General features: G+C 33.0%; 2 protein-coding genes across 4 annotated transcripts; both read right to left on the reverse strand.

Moving 5' to 3' along the window:
- Positions 1-839: 839 nt before the first annotated feature.
- On the reverse strand, positions 840-7342 carry LOC137811284 (DNA-binding protein, putative (duplicated DUF1399)). The gene is made up of 9 exons (XM_068612970.2): positions 6754-7342; positions 6184-6369; positions 5616-5733; positions 5221-5475; positions 4319-4774; positions 3116-3642; positions 2135-2327; positions 1768-1923; positions 840-1674 (listed from the first exon to the last, which is right to left on the reverse strand). The coding sequence occupies exons 2-9, from the start codon at positions 6339-6341 to the stop codon at positions 1066-1068; spliced, it is 2472 nt and encodes an 823-aa protein (XP_068469071.1). The 5' UTR covers positions 6342-6369; positions 6754-7342; the 3' UTR covers positions 840-1065.
- A 3061-nt stretch (positions 7343-10403) lies between these two features.
- LOC137811285 (endoribonuclease E-like protein) lies at positions 10404-13978 on the reverse strand. Of its 3 annotated transcripts, none has more exons than XR_016518603.1 (6): positions 13661-13943; positions 12922-13196; positions 12374-12539; positions 11783-12065; positions 10992-11179; positions 10404-10899 (listed from the first exon to the last, which is right to left on the reverse strand). XR_016518603.1 is itself a non-coding variant. In XM_068612971.2 (6 exons), exons 1-6 carry the CDS (start codon positions 13857-13859, stop codon positions 10683-10685), a joined length of 1290 nt encoding a protein of 429 aa, XP_068469072.1. In that variant the 5' UTR covers positions 13860-13978; the 3' UTR covers positions 10404-10682. The 3 variants fall into 3 exon arrangements, 2 of the variants coding, with proteins under 2 accessions (XP_068469072.1, XP_090154642.1); XM_068612971.2 differs by having other exon boundaries at positions 11783-12027; positions 13661-13978; XM_090298516.1 differs by having other exon boundaries at positions 11783-12027; positions 12374-12554.
- Between the last annotated feature and the right edge of the window lie 4018 nt (positions 13979-17996).

Genomic DNA, 17996 nt, shown 5'->3' on the forward strand with positions numbered 1-17996 from the left:
TTTCTCAAGAAATTTTGCGCAGCGGAAGATCCTGAATTTGATATTTTATACACCAAAAATATTCTCTTAAACGAAGGTATTCGTGTGTGGATTGCAGCTCAAGATCAGCTTCATGAAAACCTTATATTCCCTGAGGAGGTTCTACCACGTGGTAACGCTCTTTAATGGAACTTTAGCTTTAATTGGTCGTTACCAGGAAACTACCAGTTTTGCTTGACAGGTTGGGAATGCTCGACTTATTAATTTATCTGGAATATGTATTTTTCACATTGAATTGAAGTTCTGCCACGATTTTACCTTTAAAAGATGTATCGGTGGGTTAAAGGAGAAAGGTATAAGAAAAGTGTATATAATTTATCATTGATCTTGACGGTAAGCAATCTAAGACTATGTTGAATATACCGAACAATTATTATTTAAAAATTTATAAAATAATTAAAAGTCGTAAATGTTGAATATTGATGGAAAGATAATGTATATGCATACAATAATGAAAAGTTAATAAAATGATTTTAATTTACGCAATTAAATGATTTTTTTTAAATGCTATGCACCAACCTTAGCGAAGAACTTCAATATTATTTATAAATCGGATAAAAAAATTAGTTCCACAGATCACAAATTAAGACATTATGTTACAATTTAATTCAATAACAAAAATATAGTATTACAACATATATTACTAGAGCATTTCTAAAATTCACATGCTCTAAGTAGCAATTAAATGGATGAATGTTGAATAAATAGAAGCAATTTATTCAAGACTCAGTTCAATCTTTCAAATTTGGCTATCAAAATCCATAACATCATGAAGGAAGAAAATATTGTCACGAGTAGAATTTATTTCACATCATAATATTTTATATTTTATATCCTTAAGCATTCACAAACATAGGACCATAAGAACACACTCAGAGGTATGTTTAGTTGATTATTTATTACACATTCAATCCTTCCCCATGCTTTTCTGTCCAACAAAGGCAGTGATGGAAGAGAAGCAAAGCTTAGGTCACAGACACACGTACGTTCATATATACGATGATAACATGCATAATCATGCATGCTTCATGCAGTAACTGCTTCTTCGTTCACGTACTTTAGCTCCTCCTTCAAATGTCCATCGATACCACTTATGTCCTCACAACCACCACCCTTCGACATATATCCGCCCGCTCCTCCACAGCCTCCACCACAACCGCCACAACCACCACCACAACCGCCGCAGCCACCACTCTTAATCATATTTCCACAGCCTCCCCCACAACCACCACCACCACAACCGCCGCAGCCACCACTCTTAATTATAGTTCCACAGCCACCAGCACCACAACCGCCGCAACCACCACTCTTAAGCATATTTCCACAGCCTCCGCCACAACCACCAGCACCACAGCCCCCGCAGCCACCACTTTCCACTGCATTCCCACAGCCACTCCCACAGCCACCGCCACAGCCACTGCCACAGCTTCCACTGGAGAGTCCAGACTTCTTAGATATACCATCCTCTTCACTGCACACATTAGAACTCAGCCCCATTCTGTTCAAGACTGCCCTTTCATTCACCTTCAAATCTTTACTGTTAGCAATGGCGCCTTCATATTCTTCCTTTTTCATTACATTAGCAGCAATAAAAGCCAAAATGATTGCGGGCAGCACCATCCACTTTTCCTTTGCCTTTACAAAATGAGCAGGAGCAGAAAAGCAGAAAACAAATTAAGTAATGAAAAACAAATGTCTCTATAGAAAATGTGTAACATATATAAGTACCGTGACATGTTTAAATCTCAAGTCCAGCAATGCCATTGCTTTGCCATAAGGCTCTTCTACGGAGAATTCAATTGCTGTCAGGAAGTCCATTTCATTTCTCCGTTTTCCATGGTGTCCCAGTTCATACTCTAGTTTTCTTCCAGGAAAAAATTTCAACTGTAAAAGTGACATGAATTTAATATTATAACTTTGAATCTGTCTCATTTGACGCATGTTTAGAAATCTTATGTGCAGCAATGCTATTGAAAATTGTACTAGTTACTGGATATGTGAAATATCAACTGAGTAACAAAGAATTCAAGATCCAAGAGAGCTCTTGGCCAGGACAACATATTTTAAAATAGAATACTTCATAATAAATACATACAGTCTTGGCACCAGTAAGCTCAAAGAGATGGCCATCGTTTGTGCATTTGTGTGGAAGGTGGAAGAACCACAGATTCTCCAAAACAGACCACCCATTTTCAATAAACTCAGCTAGAGTGCGAGTTTCGCCGGACTTCATGAGGCCAACAACCTTCGTTCCAGGGTTTCCTATGTTCTTTGCATTCTCCAAATCCCTAAAATGTAATTCGTTATTGGGAAGATCATCATTAGCTTAACTAATTGAGAATACTTCATTACAAGAGACAGTAATACTGGATAATGTACATAAGATAGACTGTGTGGAATTCTAAAACATGTATGACAAACACAATAAGATCTAGACACTGTCAGAATTTTTCATATTTTTTTACAACTTTTCTTACCTATATTTTATGGAATTTTAAAAGTTTAGAGAAAAATTTGCAGAAAATTCATTTCTTAAAAATTCCGTAAGAAAAGTCTAGTAATGAGGGAAAAACTTCTTTAGGGACGTAAATCTGTTCAACTGGTTCAACTGCTTTACAAGTATACTCTCTCTCTCCCATATGAATTTATGGACTAATGATCTTATTTTGGAACCACAATTAGTCATAATTGTGCTTGAATGTTATACTATTTGTATCAATAAGAATCCAACATTATGAACTGTTTATCATATATTGGGGTACACTGAATGGCAAACCTCAACAATATCTACATGCAGAAAGCTACAGTGACAGTAAAAATTGGTTTTCAATTTACACATCTAATCTAGGAATGAGATGACCGCAAGCACTTAGTAGGAACAGTATTCACATGCAAATACAACAAGTTGATATTTTCAAGACACAAGACAAGCAGCAAAGCAAATCACTTTTGAAGCAGTAACTAGAACGCATCAATCACCTAAGACCAGTCCCCAACAAGACCATAATAAAATGAAGTACACATTTTGGCAAGGACCTCCAATTGTTATCTGGCATAATATAGAGGGTAGATGTACCTCATTTTAAGGCGCATGATCCTGTTTCCATTTTCATCAGTGACATGAGTCCAGCTATTAGCATGTTCAGATCTAACAGAAGGGTTAAAGAGGCATTCGTTTTTGGAAGATGGACGAGACAGAGTCATTTGGAGTTTATATGGGGCAGGAACTGGGACAGAAAATGAGATGGCTACTCGTAACAAGATGGGCTTTGAGCTCACAGTACCAGAACTTGGTACCAACTCAAACCATTTCTCAACATGGAGTTTTGAAACTGGGTCAAGATAATCTTTTACAGAGAAAGAAGCTGAAGCGATTGTCTTTGTTGATTTTCTTAGAGAAGAATAGGACGTGAGTTCAAAAAGCAGCTCTCCCGTAGGTTCACACTGGAAAGATGCAACCTGTTTCTCTCTAGATTGTGATAAAATAGTCAGTCTTCTTTTAGCACCAAAGAATGCATCAGGCTGTGATTTGGAAAATAAAACAAAGATATCTCCTTCCTGGCCTTCTGGTAAGTTTTTAACCCCAACGAACTCCAAGAGAACCTGATTGGATGTACGAGGGAATTGCAAATGTTATCTCATATAAACAAAAGCTGTTTCAGTGATGGTTATTCAATTTATGCCTATATACAAGCAGAAAGAAGACGAACAACAAGAAGTAATAGCATTATGATCCCCAAAATCAAGAAAGATTGTCCTTATACTATGGTTCCATGTGAAAGCAGACAAACATACTCAAGAAAGACAACTTGTTGGAGGCACTAGTATTATGCGATTAAGCTCCTGGTCTGTATTTATATACACAAGAATGGTTACATTTTGTAGCATGTCCATTATTTAACAGTTACCTACCTCTCTAGAACCCAGATAACATAACATGACTGGCTTGCTGCTAACAAAATCCTAACCCTGACGGACCCTTTATAAACAAACCTTCCAACTTCATTGATATAATTTCAAACTGTTTATATCGCTGTTATGATGAAAAGCTTTACAAACCACTGAACTATTCTAGGGAGAAACATTTAAACTAAAATTGATCCAATAAAAAATTAGTAATACAAACTTTTCATGATATGTGGCATGGAGTTATACTTGCATATTCGTGTACATGACTCAATAAATTTTGCATGGAATTATTAATACACGTATACACGTAATTCAGAGCTAGAGCTTAAAACGTGTAAGATATGGAACATAAAAGGAGATCTTAAATTACCTCCATAACTTTCCGATCTGGTAGTGAAATTTCTTGTGGGCACTCATTTGAAGAAACAACCTTCTTGAAAGTAATGTTAGATGAAAGAGGGTTATTTGTTATAGGAGATGGTGCATTACCCCTATACATTGCTCCAGCCTTCCAATATCTTGTACCAAATGTGACTTCCCACTGTTTGGTGGTTCCAGAAAAACCAACATCCAGTTTCTTGCCTTTAGTTCTGTCTGCGTCTGTATCGTCATGTTCCAATACTTTTCCAAGTGCTTCACTGAGGTCTTTACAATAAGAAACTGGGTGTAACTGATGAGAGTGCCAGATTAGGTCAATATCATATGTTGGAACACAAAAGCGTTTTATACCCTCTTCTTTGTTTTTCTTGATAAGATACAGAAACCCTCTGTATCTGGCCACAGATTCCTTGATAAAGAGATCATTTTTCATGTGGGGTCTTGATACCTATGACAAAGAAAACATATATTGAATCCCTTGAGATGATGCAATATTATGTACTGGCCACGCACAAGAAAGACTATTGGTAAATTAATTTCTCAAAACTGTTTGTAATTCAACTAAACTGAAAGATGCGTTCATATATCACCACATGATAGTAATGTTATTTGGAGATGCTGTCAATTAAGAATGTTGGAATAAAATTGTCTGAACCTTAGATTTTTCAAAACAAGGTAATTTTGAAACCACATGCATGTATTGGCAAGAAAACAAAACACAGTCAACCACAAATTGATAAAATTGAAGAAGAGTCAGGTTGAACACAGCCTAAAGCATGCTAACATTTAAATCAGGGCTTTGATTTTGACAGAGCCAGACTAGAACTGGCCTGGTAAAACTTGGTAATTCTGTTAGAATATCAAGCTTATGAAGAAACTCTAACTTTCCTTTACCTGGTAAAAGAATGGACTCTGCCTTTTAGCAGCTGAAATCAGATCATACTTGGTGTACTTTTCAAGCCTAGAAATCCTTTCAGAGATATCCCCTGGGAGAATATTAATCAAATCAGCATTGAAGAGCTCATCAGGGTACAGTTGATTCCAGATTTCTTCAGTTTGCCTGCCACAAACTCCTTCTACACTGGAGACAACACCAAAGTTGTCAAGTACCCGTCCATAAAGCTCCTCACAGTCAGTTTTGTATCTTACCTGTGTAATAAATTGGAACCAAATTTTATTGCCAGTACCTCAACCCAATCAAACAGCATTGTTAATAATCAGGAATAATATATATATATATATATATATATATATATATATATATATATATATCCTGGTCTGAAGCCTACCGGGTTGAGTCTGTGACAGTGCCAGACCCATTCACAGTCAAGAGGAACTACCAAAGGTCCTTCAAAAATCTTAGACTCAGAATGTTTGGCAAGCAAGGGAAGCCAACAAGCATTGTACCTGAATACACACTTTCATTGTTATTAGATCAGCAGAACTAATTCCTTGTTTGGTTGAAAAGATGCTGAAGGATGAAAGAGGATATAAATGATCTTTTAAAAGTGGAAATCACCTTACTATTTTCTCAATCTTTGTCTTCATCTCTTCTCTGTTTCTATTCTACTAAACATTTTAGTTTTCTATTTTTTTATCTATTTCCACTTTACTAACTAATTTCTATAACCTATTTTTCTCCTCTCTTCCAATCAGAACATAAGAAATTGATCAACTATAATGAAAAGCTGTGATTTGACCGCAGATACATGATTTCAAAAACAAATTATAATCCATAATAATTCTTGAGTCAAGCTTAGTGAACTAAATAAAATAGTAAAAATAACAAGCAATTGTTCTTTGAAACTAATTAAGCACGAAACTTTATCCGCAGGAAATACTTCATGGAGTGTTCACCTATAAATAGCCCTCTCAAGGGCAGGGCCATCATAGAGGTGACGGTTCCTGTCAACAGCTGCAAGGAACTGAAGCTGCCTTTTTGCTACAACTAAAAGATCCACGCTTAATGGAATCTTCTGAGCTTCATTCCATGCCTTTTCTTGTTTTGCATCCATCTCTCAATTTAACCTGAAATACAGCAACCTTCCAGAAACATTTTGGTGTAAGTTAAAGTGCCCTTTTAGACAGTTGTCCCAAAATTTGCAGTCAAAATGGAAAATTTATCCGCAAGAAAGCATGCTCCACCAACATGTTTTGTGTTATCCACAATTACCTGAAGATATCTTATAATAAAAGAAAAACATCGTATTTGAAAAGGGTCTAAAGAACAAATATAAAAGAAAGGTATCTACAGGTTGGTCAACAAGAAGTTTTCAAGAGAAAAAGGAAGGAAACCTTGAAAATCTATAAATTAAGCTCATGTAACAAAAACAAACATATTACGATCATCCACAACATACAAGCAACATACAAATTCATAGTATCAAAACCAAAATAAGAGAACAAAGAAGGGCATTTGGGGATTACCAGTTTCACAGAAACTGTGAGGCAGAGATGCTATAGCTGCAGAAACGGAAAATCCTCAAAAGATGGATCTGAATTTGACTGAGCTTCTTCTTATGTACTTTTCTGACTCTGCAACATCACAATAGACATTACATGATTCAATTACTGTCTTATGTTTTGTATATGTGACTTGTACTGCAGCTCAAACTACTCCCAACCATGTTGTACGTTTGATCTAATTAATAGTACCGCAACACATTCTATCCATAATCATGACTTGTACCAAAAATTCCAATAATTTTCTTGAAATAGTAAATAAGGAAAAAATATATTAGTTAATTTTTAATAAAAAATAACATTATTTTTACTTTATTGTTACAAGAACTTTTGGATTTTGATGTAAAAAAGAAGGAAGAACCTTCTAACTTTTGTTAAATGAATTATTTATGATATTCCAAGACAGTTGTCTTAAGAAAAAAATATCGATGCTATAGAAAGGTTAATAATTCTTTTGAACAGATTATGTTCATATAATTTTTTTAATCCCTATCTTTTTCATCCAGCTCTCTTGAAATCTTTTTCTTATCTATTTTAGTCCTATATTCAGTTCATTTTCCTTATCATTTTATTCTCAATATAAGTTGTGAACTTTTATCGTCTCATTGAAAAAAAAAACATTTAGTTTTTTATTATTTACATAATATTATATTTCTTTTATAATATTTATTAAACACGCTATCACTTATTTATTACGAAATCTTGAAAGAGACTCAAAAGGATTTTAAGACGAAAAGAAAAGACATTTTGTATAAAAAACACTAAAAACTTATTATTTTTTATAACATATTTTTTATTTTTTTATCAGCAAATAACATAACATATGGTTATGGTTAAATATGCAGGGACCTTGTCCCTCTTTTCTATTCTATATCGTGTACCCTTTGCTAACTGCGATAACGACCATTGCGTGAACAAATAACATATGAATATAAATATATTAGAAAAAAGATAAGGCCCAGTAAGTTGCAATGAAAATGGCTGAGTTGATACTATAATATGATTTCAGCACAGTTTTCCATCAACAAAAATAAATGGATCATAAACGTGAAAGTAAAGTTGGAGAACTAGAAAATCACGTCATAATTGTGATTGGAACTGCTTCAGTGCAGATACTTCGTTAGGAATGCAAGGGGATGCGGAAGATATGGGTTTTACTGTTTATATTCTACAAACAGATATTTACGTAAATTTATACTTACTTTATTATTTTCTCCAATATCAAATCTGTGTCTTACTTTTTTATATTAGACAATTACTTTTTTACAATATTCTAAATTTTAATCATTTTTTTTATAAAAAGTAAAAATAATAATAAAAAAGTAATATTATCAATAATTTAATATTATATATAAACAATTATAAATAATTAAAATTAAAGTTTTATGACAACTATAATCTTTATTATAGTTATAAATGTTGAGAAGAAAATATATGGAGGATATGAGTAAATTTGGTGAATATGAAAAGAGAGAAGAAAATAAAAAATAAAAATCAAAGAGAAAACAAAATATAAAAGTTAAAAATCAAAGAGAGAACAGAATATAAAATATTTTAAGTTCTCTAATAAATTAAAAGTTTATACTATTAAAAACTTAAAATTGATAGTCAAACATCTTTATTGACAAAAAAAAACAAAAAATAATAAACAACAAATAAAATATTAAAATTGAACGAAATAATCAAATATGTATTTTAAAAATGATTTAATCCGATAAAATAGAGGTTTATGTGTTCTTGAAATGCAAACAATGAAAAAAATGCGTAGTTGAGACTATGGTGGATATAAAATGAGTTGAACATTTAAAAGAGGAGAAGAATGAAAAATTTGTTGCAAAAGAAAGATTTTCATAATAAAATGAAACAAAAGACCTTATAGAATAATGAAAATAAGTTTTTTTTTTTACTTAATAAACTAAGAATATTTTTATAATATAAATCAAGGACACGCATGAGAACCAGACGAATATGTATATACGAATTTTCGTTCTTATACTTAATTTAAAAATTAAATATTGGTCATACTAATATTCAGTTAATGCAGAGATTTTTCATTAAATCTGAGATGAGTTTAAACAATATCCACAAATATAATATATTTAATGTTTATGAAAAGTGCCTAAGGAAAAATTGAGGGTCTTTAAGGTCAAATTTTACTTCATAGAGATATCTTAGGAAAAAGTCAAACATATATAATTTTGATTAAGTACGTAAGTATAATAAAATGTGGTCATCCATCGTCTGCATGGTGAATGTTTTTTCCAGTAACAAATCATGAAAGACATAAGTGTTTTGTTTGTATGATAATACAATACTTTGGAGTCTTACCTTATGTATGCTAAGGGATTTATATGCTCACGCGTACTTCTCTAATATTTATACACTTATTTTATGTTGCAGGAAATATTCGTTATTTTTGTTTGTCAAGAAGATCCCTTCAAGCTCCAATCACATTAAATAATATCATGGATGAAGAGCTATAAAGTTGCTTTCTTCAATAACGACCTAACACAAGTTCATTTCAATTCTAGTCCAACTAGATGTCCATTACTGTGTGCATTTTTACCATATTTTTGGTGCAAAAGCCTATGCTATTTAGGGAAATAAGTATTGCTAGCTATAAAAGATGTTGCTTAAAAAAGAAGACACATTTAAAGTAGCATGAAATGAATTTAATGCATAATACATGATGTTAGATATATAGAAAGGATACTCAAGTGAGCTAAAACTACTGCTCAACGACCAAAAACAAATTTTCAACCATTATATTCTTTCAATACCTTTATAAAACTACCTTTCAAGAAGAAGAAAGAATAGAGGACATTGCAAATGCTGTTAGATTTTGTATGCCTCAAAAGCTTCTTAGATAACACTATTAGTGTTCATCTAGCAAACAAGGTTAGAGCACATAAGTCTTGTAATTGTTAAAAGACACAATTCCTGTCTAGTATGGAAAATTTGATGATACCTTACAAAATGTTTTATGTTAGCCAAGAGTGGTTATTTGGAAAAGAATACTCATTGACTTAGAAATAATTTGTTAAAAAAATATATGAATATGGTTGGTAAAAAATGATTATGTTCCCAAAGAATACTCGTTGAGTCAGAAATGACGTGTTGAAAGAATAATTGAACCGGGTTAACTAGGAGTAATTGTGATCCAAAAGAATACTTGTACGTGACCAGTCAAGAGTAATTACAATCATAAAGAATACTCAATAGATTAGTCAAAAGTGACTAAGATCCCAAATAATATTCAAGGTGTTAGTGAAGTGTGGTTACAATTCCAAATAACATTCGATTATACTTCACAACATTAATCTGCCTAGTAGATCTCAATCTGTTGATTAAGAACTTGATGTAGTTTGTTGTGTCAAATGAATCAATATAAAATATAGTGTTTATTTCTTCTCTCTTTTTCTCTTTTTCTTTTTATGTTATGATCGTCTATGTTAATTCAAAAGGAGAAATAACCTCTCTACTTTATGGTTCTAGAAATCAAAATATGAAATACAATTCAATCTAAACAAATTAAGATTTTTTCTTCCGATCCAATCCGAACGAATTCAAATTTTTCGGTTTTGAGTGGTTCAAATTAGATTGATACGTTGATGTGCCCACCTCCACTCAAAATGATTTATCATCATCCAACTTCCTCAGGTGGATGCTTCATAATTTACAGCCAGAAGTACAATCCTCAACTTTGCAATGAAAATCAGATGAAATATGGTAATATCCAACTGGAATGTATTACAAAACTTTGAAAGGGTAGTAACTTCTTTGATCTATCTCATGTTGAGTCTTTTCTCCACTTCAACACTTCATACTCTTGATCTAAAAAAAGGCAGGGAACAAGAAACATATTGGCAAGAAGGATGTTCGTGAGACGCAACTTAAAACTCTACTGGTTTAGAGTCATCTTTAGTCTCAGACTTCTCAGCTGTATCTTTTGGCATATATTCTTGTTCAATAGTATCTTTGAGGATAAACAACCTCTGAATTACAATAGGGTCAGTCATCTGCCTTGCTTCTCTCAAATCTGTTTCTTCCTTGTTCAGATGATACGCATCAAGCATGATCTTAATCCACTTGTGCAGCTCCTTTGGGGTGCTGCTTAACCACATCAAAATTAAAGCAATATATCATATTTATCACAACAAAAAGATAACAGTTTAGAATGAACCAGGAGGAAATTCTCTTACGTGTATAGAGCATTAGGGTCTTTGGCTTCATTTTCATTACCAGGGGAGAAAGCCGTTGCCAATGCAGAGAATCGCTCCTCAGGATCTATGATGTTTAACAAATGCTTGAGTAGCTTTATTTCCTTTGGAGTAATACTCCTTAGGCTGCTCTTTGTGGCCTTGTACAATTGATACATTATATCTTTCACCTGCACAGAGGACATATGATAATGCAGTCTAATAATATCTTCTAATCTTGAGCAGTCAAAATTAAGGTCCAACATGCTAGATGAACAAGAATGAAGGCGTGCAGATAATACAGATTGATTTATAAATCAGAACAATCAATTCAGTTTTTTCCTTCCTAAGACCCCCATAAAGATTCATACTTTAGCTTCCTATCCTGGTAGGTATCAGTATTATATAGGGAAAGACATGAAAACCTCTTAAAATTTCCATCCCATGTAACTTCATAGTCATAACCAATGTATGTAACTATGCCTTTCTGACTCTCTGCAATATAACCCCAACAACCAGCATTTTTCTTTCAAGTCCTGTATTTTAAAACTTGAAAAATAAGAATGCACAGTCCAAACCGCTTTAAAATTAGCAGAGCAAGCAGAAAGCTACAGAAAAAGAAATTTTTGTATGCTTATATATACAACTACAAGAGAAACACATTCCATTTGATTTTAAGTTTTATAAAAGTTTTTTATTAATATTGGCTGGGCACAATTACAAATACATGGCGTCCTATCTTTGAAAAGGATGGAATGACAGTACAAAACCAAGGGGCAACATAAAATTCATACCTCATTCTTCATCGTTGTAGATTCTTTTGCTTTAGCCCAAGCACTGCTTATCAACAATATCAATGAAGAATCAAGTTCCTTTGCCTTTGCAAGACTTTTGATCTTCTGACAAGCAACATCAATAGAAGGAGAATTGAGGATATCATCAAATTTGGTCTGTGCAGCATCTAACGTCTCCACAACCTCTAGAGTATTATCATATGCACTGACAGCTGACAAACATCTACTCCCCAGCCTGGAAATTCCTGTTCAAAACACGCCGATGCCAGTCATTAGAAACATCCTACACAAGGGGCAGGATCACAAGTGTTAATTTTTTCCAGGGTGCAAGGGGTGGGTTCATTATGTAAATTTTAAATGCAGTACCAACATTAAACCCTCAAAGCTTAATACTATAAACATCTCATATCTTCTTCCTTTGTAAAAGAAATCTAATTTTATGATCAGTTCGTTCTTTCTTATTACAAGTTACAACAATAAACATTCTTAACTATTTTACTCATTTTTTCTGGTGATTACTGGTTATAGAATCAACAATCGTTGAGCCAAATACCCAAAATCAAACATTTATTTGTATTTCTACATAATTACCATCACGATCTTCCAAGCTGTCATACGTTTCTGAAATAAGAGAGAGGTAGTGGAAGAATTCTCCTGTAAAGTCTCTACGCCGTCGTGCAACTATGGCATTGATGTCTGTTGGACTATCTTGTATTTCCTTGAGGAGTTCACAGTGTCCTTCCATTTCATCATCAATCTGCAATGCTTACTCCTGATCAAACAAAAACCGGGGAAAGAAGGTCTAAAGCCAGGCAACTGCCTAGATATGAAAGTAAAATTGATGTACAGATTTGTTCTTTCTTACAAAATAAATAATTAGCAAAAAGAATAATAATGCTATATTATTATTAGTTTAGCAAGAACTTGCAGGATAATGTATCTGCATCTTTTCCGCTAAAAAAAAACTGAATTAGATTTTTGTTTTCTCTGTTTGAGCCAAAAAAAGGCAAAAACCAATAGTTTTTGTGAAAAGTTTCTTTGAATTTTTCAGCTTCTATTATGCAGCAGAAGGATCTATTTCTTTAATCAACATTGGAAGGGGGCATGGTTGTGAAGAACATAAAAAACATGGAGACTACCTTCTTCACTTTTCTTTGCAATGAAATAAATTTGTCCTTCATAATTGGGTCATTCTCCAAATCGGCCCTTCTTTGGCACCTACTGTAGAATCTATCCTTGTATTTTCTCCATTCCTCTCTGAATATCAAGTACCCCTTCCATTCTTTTGATTTGGTTTTCTCATTCAAAAAGAAATCTATGATTTTGTCACAAAATTGAGTCATATTGTAACCATTTGCGATTTCAACCTCTTGCTCCTCAGCTTGAGCCGTGGAAGCACTGCTAGCCTGATGACCTGAAAGGAATTTCATTTTTTAGTGAGACACAAATAAATACACTTAGAAAATAATCAGAAAAAAAAGAACAAGATAAAAAAAAACATACCCCAAAAAAGAGAAAATATAAAGATGCTTTCTTTTCTTGTGATTTGTTAGCACATAATGGAAAAACAGTGACATTCTAATTTCTTACACTGTCAACAATTCAGTAAACTAAAACGAAACAAAAACTGCTGACAAATAAAATAAGTAGAAAAAAAGGATATGGAACTATATAGTGTGAATTTCACAGGTCTGCCCTCCCCTTCACATTATATTACTACCCAACCCTAGAGACACCCTTAACACTTTCAAATAAAGACCAAAAATTAAAACATTTTTGATAAACCATTGAAGTTGAGAACATAAAAAGAATACAGCATATTAAGAAATAAACAATGGAGAACAAAATGACTGGAAAAAAGGGGGAAAGGATACTCACTGGACAGAGAAGTGCATATAATGACATGGGGTTTGAAATTCTGAACTTTAAGGTTTTGTCTTTGGCTTATGAAGGAAGGGGAGAACTTTGAAGCAGTATAGGAGGAAGGAGATGCGGGGTAACTTGGGGAGAGGTTACTGTTGAAAGGGGTGAAGGAGGTGGTGCTGTTGAAGTACCCTTTCATGTTAAGGTTGTTCATTCTCACGTTTCACTCTTCACATGACAGACAACAGAGGCAATTCGCCCGAATCTTGTTTATATATCATCATCTTATCCGTTTCATGAACAACTCGGAGTTCTGAATAGATTAATAAGAATAAAATCATTTGAACAAAAAATGGTGATATTTGTATATTTGAAAAAAATGACAAACTATTTCTTAAAAAGAATTTGGATATTTTTTTTTTAAATTCAGTAAAATTAAATTTTAATTTCTGAATATTAAATTTAAAAAACTAAAAATAGTTTTTGAAATTTTTACTTTAGTTCTTCAACTATGTTCAGGGATTAAAATTATATTTTTCTTAATTTTGAGAAACTAAAATAAATTTTTTAATTTGGAAACTAAAATTAAAATTACCTTAAATTTCAGTAACTAAAAACATAATTTAGCCAAATCAATTTTTTTGAGGGAACTTCAATAAAATAATAGTTTTATATAATTAATTGCTTTATATATGTTAAAATATAGGTAAACTAGAAATATTAGCAAAATAAACTTTGAGACACGTTTTCAAATATATTTAGTGAAAATCTAACCATGATGATTGTATTGATATAAATAATTTTTTTTGAGCATATATAAAGTGATTATCAATTAATTAAATATATTCTTAAATTTAGATCCATTGATTAATTTACTTTGAATATTTCCAACAGATTAATTCATAAAGATGTGTGGAGGATCAAATTAAAACTGAGTTTAGAAGCAGAAAAATATATTAAATCAAGATTCAACTAAAGTTGTCGAGAAATACATTAATTAAGTTTCTAAAATTACTATATAATTTTTTTTTTTTGAGAAATTATTCATTACTTTTCTATCCAATTGAAAATAATAATGTGGTTTTAATAATGGAAGAATGTTTTAATGTTCATATGTGAAAAAAAAGAGAGTAAAATATGAGAAGTTAAGCTGATGAACCAAAAAGTTACCTTACTCAAATGAAGTTAAATCAAATAATAGAAATTGATTTTAACTTAAATCAATTTCTATTAAGTTATATACGGAGTATAGAAAACTGAAAAAAATAATCTTTAACTGACAATTATCTCTCTCGAACAAGAAGTGTCACGAAACATTCAACTTGAAGCATAATTATTTTCACTCTCTTCTCTTTTCACTTTCATCCAAATTCTTTATTTATTTTGGTGGATTATTTGGATTTTCACTATGAATTGTTGTAGCCAATCTTTGTATTTTGGAGTTGAACTTGTACTGTAGGGAGCTTAATCATGAAGTCTTTTGTATTTCATACTTAACTTATATTCAATGTAATTACTTTATACTTTCATTTTTGTTAAATTTTGTTTTGGTTTTGATCAAGCAAAAATTGAAACGAGTTGAACACTATATTTACAATTTAAATTAAAAGTAGAACTTGATAAACACTAATTTTACTGGGAACGAATTAGGTCATGAAAATGGTCAATTGCAGTAAAAGAAAGAGTGTCAAAACAAGAATCGTGAGCACAGAGAAAAAATAAGGAGAAGTTTCGAGAGAGAGAAAAGATGAGTGAAAAAGGATTTCATTAATCAGCGTGTGAATGTACAATATAAAATGCTTACAAAATGGTAAAACTAATATAAGCACTAGTAAAAGTCCAAAGACCCACAAAGGGCCCAAAAACAGAAAACAGAAAAAGTACTTAGAATAACAACCATAACTAAAATACAACAGTAACAAAAAGATATTTTAACATCCCCCTCAAGCTGAAAATATATATTTTTCATTCCCAACTTGAAATATAAGGTCTTGAACATCTTATGCGGAAGGGGCTTCGTGAAAAAAAAATCAGCAGTTTGCATGGAAGAGGAGATAAGGAGCAATTTGATCAGTCCTTGATTGAATTTTTCATGAACTACATGATAGTCAATTTCTATATGCTTTGTTCGTTCGTGAAAAACTTGATTGTGAGCAATTTGAATTGCTTACTGACTATCACAATATAAGAGAGCAGGCTAAATGAAGGGAATTCGAAGATCTTGTAAAAGGTAGACAAGCCACACTCTGTATTCAGCTTCAGAGGAGCTTCTTGAAATCATTTGTTGTTTCTTTGATTTCCGGGAGATCAAAGTTTCACCCAAATATATACAAAAGCCCGTGATGGATTTTCTGGTCTTGGGGCAAGTGGCCCAATAGTATAGGAGTATTGTTATGGAGAAAAAGACCAGCACTAGGAGAGGCCTTTAGATATTTGAGAACATGGAGAGCTGCCTGAGAATGAATGTTGGTAGGTGCAGATACAGAATGACTGAGGTGGTTGACAGCATAGGCAATATCTGAGAATGTATTGGTAAGGTAAATGAGGTGTCCTATCAGTCTTTTATAGGAGGTAGCTTCTTCTTCATTGAGCCTTTCTCCTTTATCAGCAGTAAGGCGAAGAGTATGTGCCATGGGTGTGAGAGAGGGAGCACAAGCAAGCATACCAGTTTCTGTAAGGAGATTTAAGGTGTATTTTCGCTGGCTAAGGTGGATACCAGTGTTGTTCCTTGCAATTTCTAGGCCAAGAAAGTATGTAAGATCCCCTAAATTCTTGATGCAAAAATGTTGATGAAGCAAGGTTGTGATTTGATTAATTTCAGCAAGGTTGTTCCCAATTAAGACTATGTCATCCACATAGACAAGGAGTGCAGTTATTTTTTCTCCATCATGTTTGAAGAAAAAAGAGTGGTCAGTAGTAGAAATATTATAGTTATGAGATTTGAGGAAATTAGAAAGTTTGGCGTACCATTGGCGTCCGACTTGCTTGAGGCCATAAAGAGACCTTTGAAGTTTGCACACTTTATTTCTATTTGCTGCTGCAAAACCAAGGGGAAGCTTCATGTAAACTTCTTCATTTAAGCCACCATGAAGGAAGGCATTGTTCACATCCAATTGCTTAAGATCCCAATTTTTTGCTACAGCAAGAGCTAGGAGAAGCCTTAAAGTGGTTAACTTTGCTACTGGTGCAAACGTATCCAAGAAGTCTATGCCCTCCATTTGGTTGTAGTCTTTCGCTACTAGCCTGGCTTTATATCATTCTATGGTACCATTTGAGTGATATTTGATCTTGTAAACCCATCTACAACCAATGGCAGATTTTCCAGGGGGAAGATATGTAATACTCCAAGTCTAATTAGCTGCAAGGGCTGCTAATTCATTCTGCATTGCCTGGACCCAAAGAGGATTCTGAATGGCAGCCTCATAGTTTTGAGGCTCATCATGAGAAGAAATAGACATTATGGTATGTCTAAAATTAGAGGATAAGGAATTCAAATTAATGAAAGTTTGTATGGGATACTTGGTACTAACCTGATTACTGCTAGTCTGGAAGTCTTGCAAATAGATTGGCATCCTCCTGTTACAGTCAAATCTTTTAAGGGTAGCAGTAGGAACGTCATTGTTATCAACACAAAGATCATCATCATTTTTATCAGGAGAACCATGGTCATTATGCATATTTATGTCATCATAAGTTTGAGCACAATGTTGTGGTATGGGAAGTGAAAGGCTGTTGGCATCTTTTTCATTTTCAAAAGATATGGAAAACAGTTTTCATAAAAAATAACATTCCTGAAAATTTCAATTTTGTGACTTTTTAAGTTTAGAAAAATAAAACCTTTGGTGTGTGTTTTAAAACCAAGAAAGACACCAGGAACAACACGATTGTCCAACTTCTTTCAATGAGCAACAAGAGTAGAAGAATAGCACAAACAACCAAAGATACGCAAGTCAGAAATGTGACACAACTTTCTATGCAATTTTTCATATGGTGTTGCATTATTGAGCAAAGGAGTAGGAATACAATTAATTAAGAAAACAGCATGCTGCACAGCAAAATTCCAGAAATTAGCAGGGAGTTTAGACTGAAAAAGGAGAGATATTGTAACGTTTAAAATATGTTGATGCTTTCGTTCAACAATACCATTTTGCTCGGGTGTTTCTATGCATGAAGTTTGATGTAAAATGCCCTTTGAAGCAAAAAAATTTGTCATCACAAATTCAACACATTTATCAGTACAAATAGATTTGATTTTTGTTTGAAAGTGGTTTTCAACGTAAGAGACAAAACTCACAACATTAGCTCTAATTTCAGACTTATTTTGCATAGAAAAAATCCAAGTAAAGTGGGA

The sequence above is a fragment of the Phaseolus vulgaris genome, chromosome 2 (assembly GCF_051622355.1).
Source record: "Phaseolus vulgaris cultivar YP4 chromosome 2, ASM5162235v1, whole genome shotgun sequence".
NCBI classification, from domain to species: domain Eukaryota; kingdom Viridiplantae; phylum Streptophyta; class Magnoliopsida; order Fabales; family Fabaceae; genus Phaseolus; species Phaseolus vulgaris.

What these genes read in the sequence shown, in the direction of transcription:
- LOC137811285 (XM_068612971.2), bottom strand. Translation starts at nt 13,859, where the DNA reads ATGAACAACCTTAACATGAAAGGGTACTTCAACAGCACCACCTCCTTC. An exon ending in CAGCTTGGAAGATCGTGATG is followed by an intron (nt 12,028 to 12,373) that starts GTAATTATGTAG and finishes TGTTTTGAACAG; the next exon opens with GAATTTCCAGGCTGGGGAGT. An exon ending in GACCCTAATGCTCTATACAC is followed by an intron (nt 10,900 to 10,991) that starts GTAAGAGAATTT and finishes GTGGTTAAGCAG; the next exon opens with CACCCCAAAGGAGCTGCACA.
- LOC137811284 (XM_068612970.2), bottom strand. Translation starts at nt 6,341, where the DNA reads ATGGATGCAAAACAAGAAAAGGCATGGAATGAAGCTCAGAAGATTCCA. An exon ending in ATCATGCGCCTTAAAATGAG is followed by an intron (nt 2,328 to 3,115) that starts GTACATCTACCC and finishes ATTACATTTTAG; the next exon opens with GGATTTGGAGAATGCAAAGA. An exon ending in AGCTTACTGGTGCCAAGACT is followed by an intron (nt 1,924 to 2,134) that starts GTATGTATTTAT and finishes TCACTTTTACAG; the next exon opens with TTGAAATTTTTTCCTGGAAG.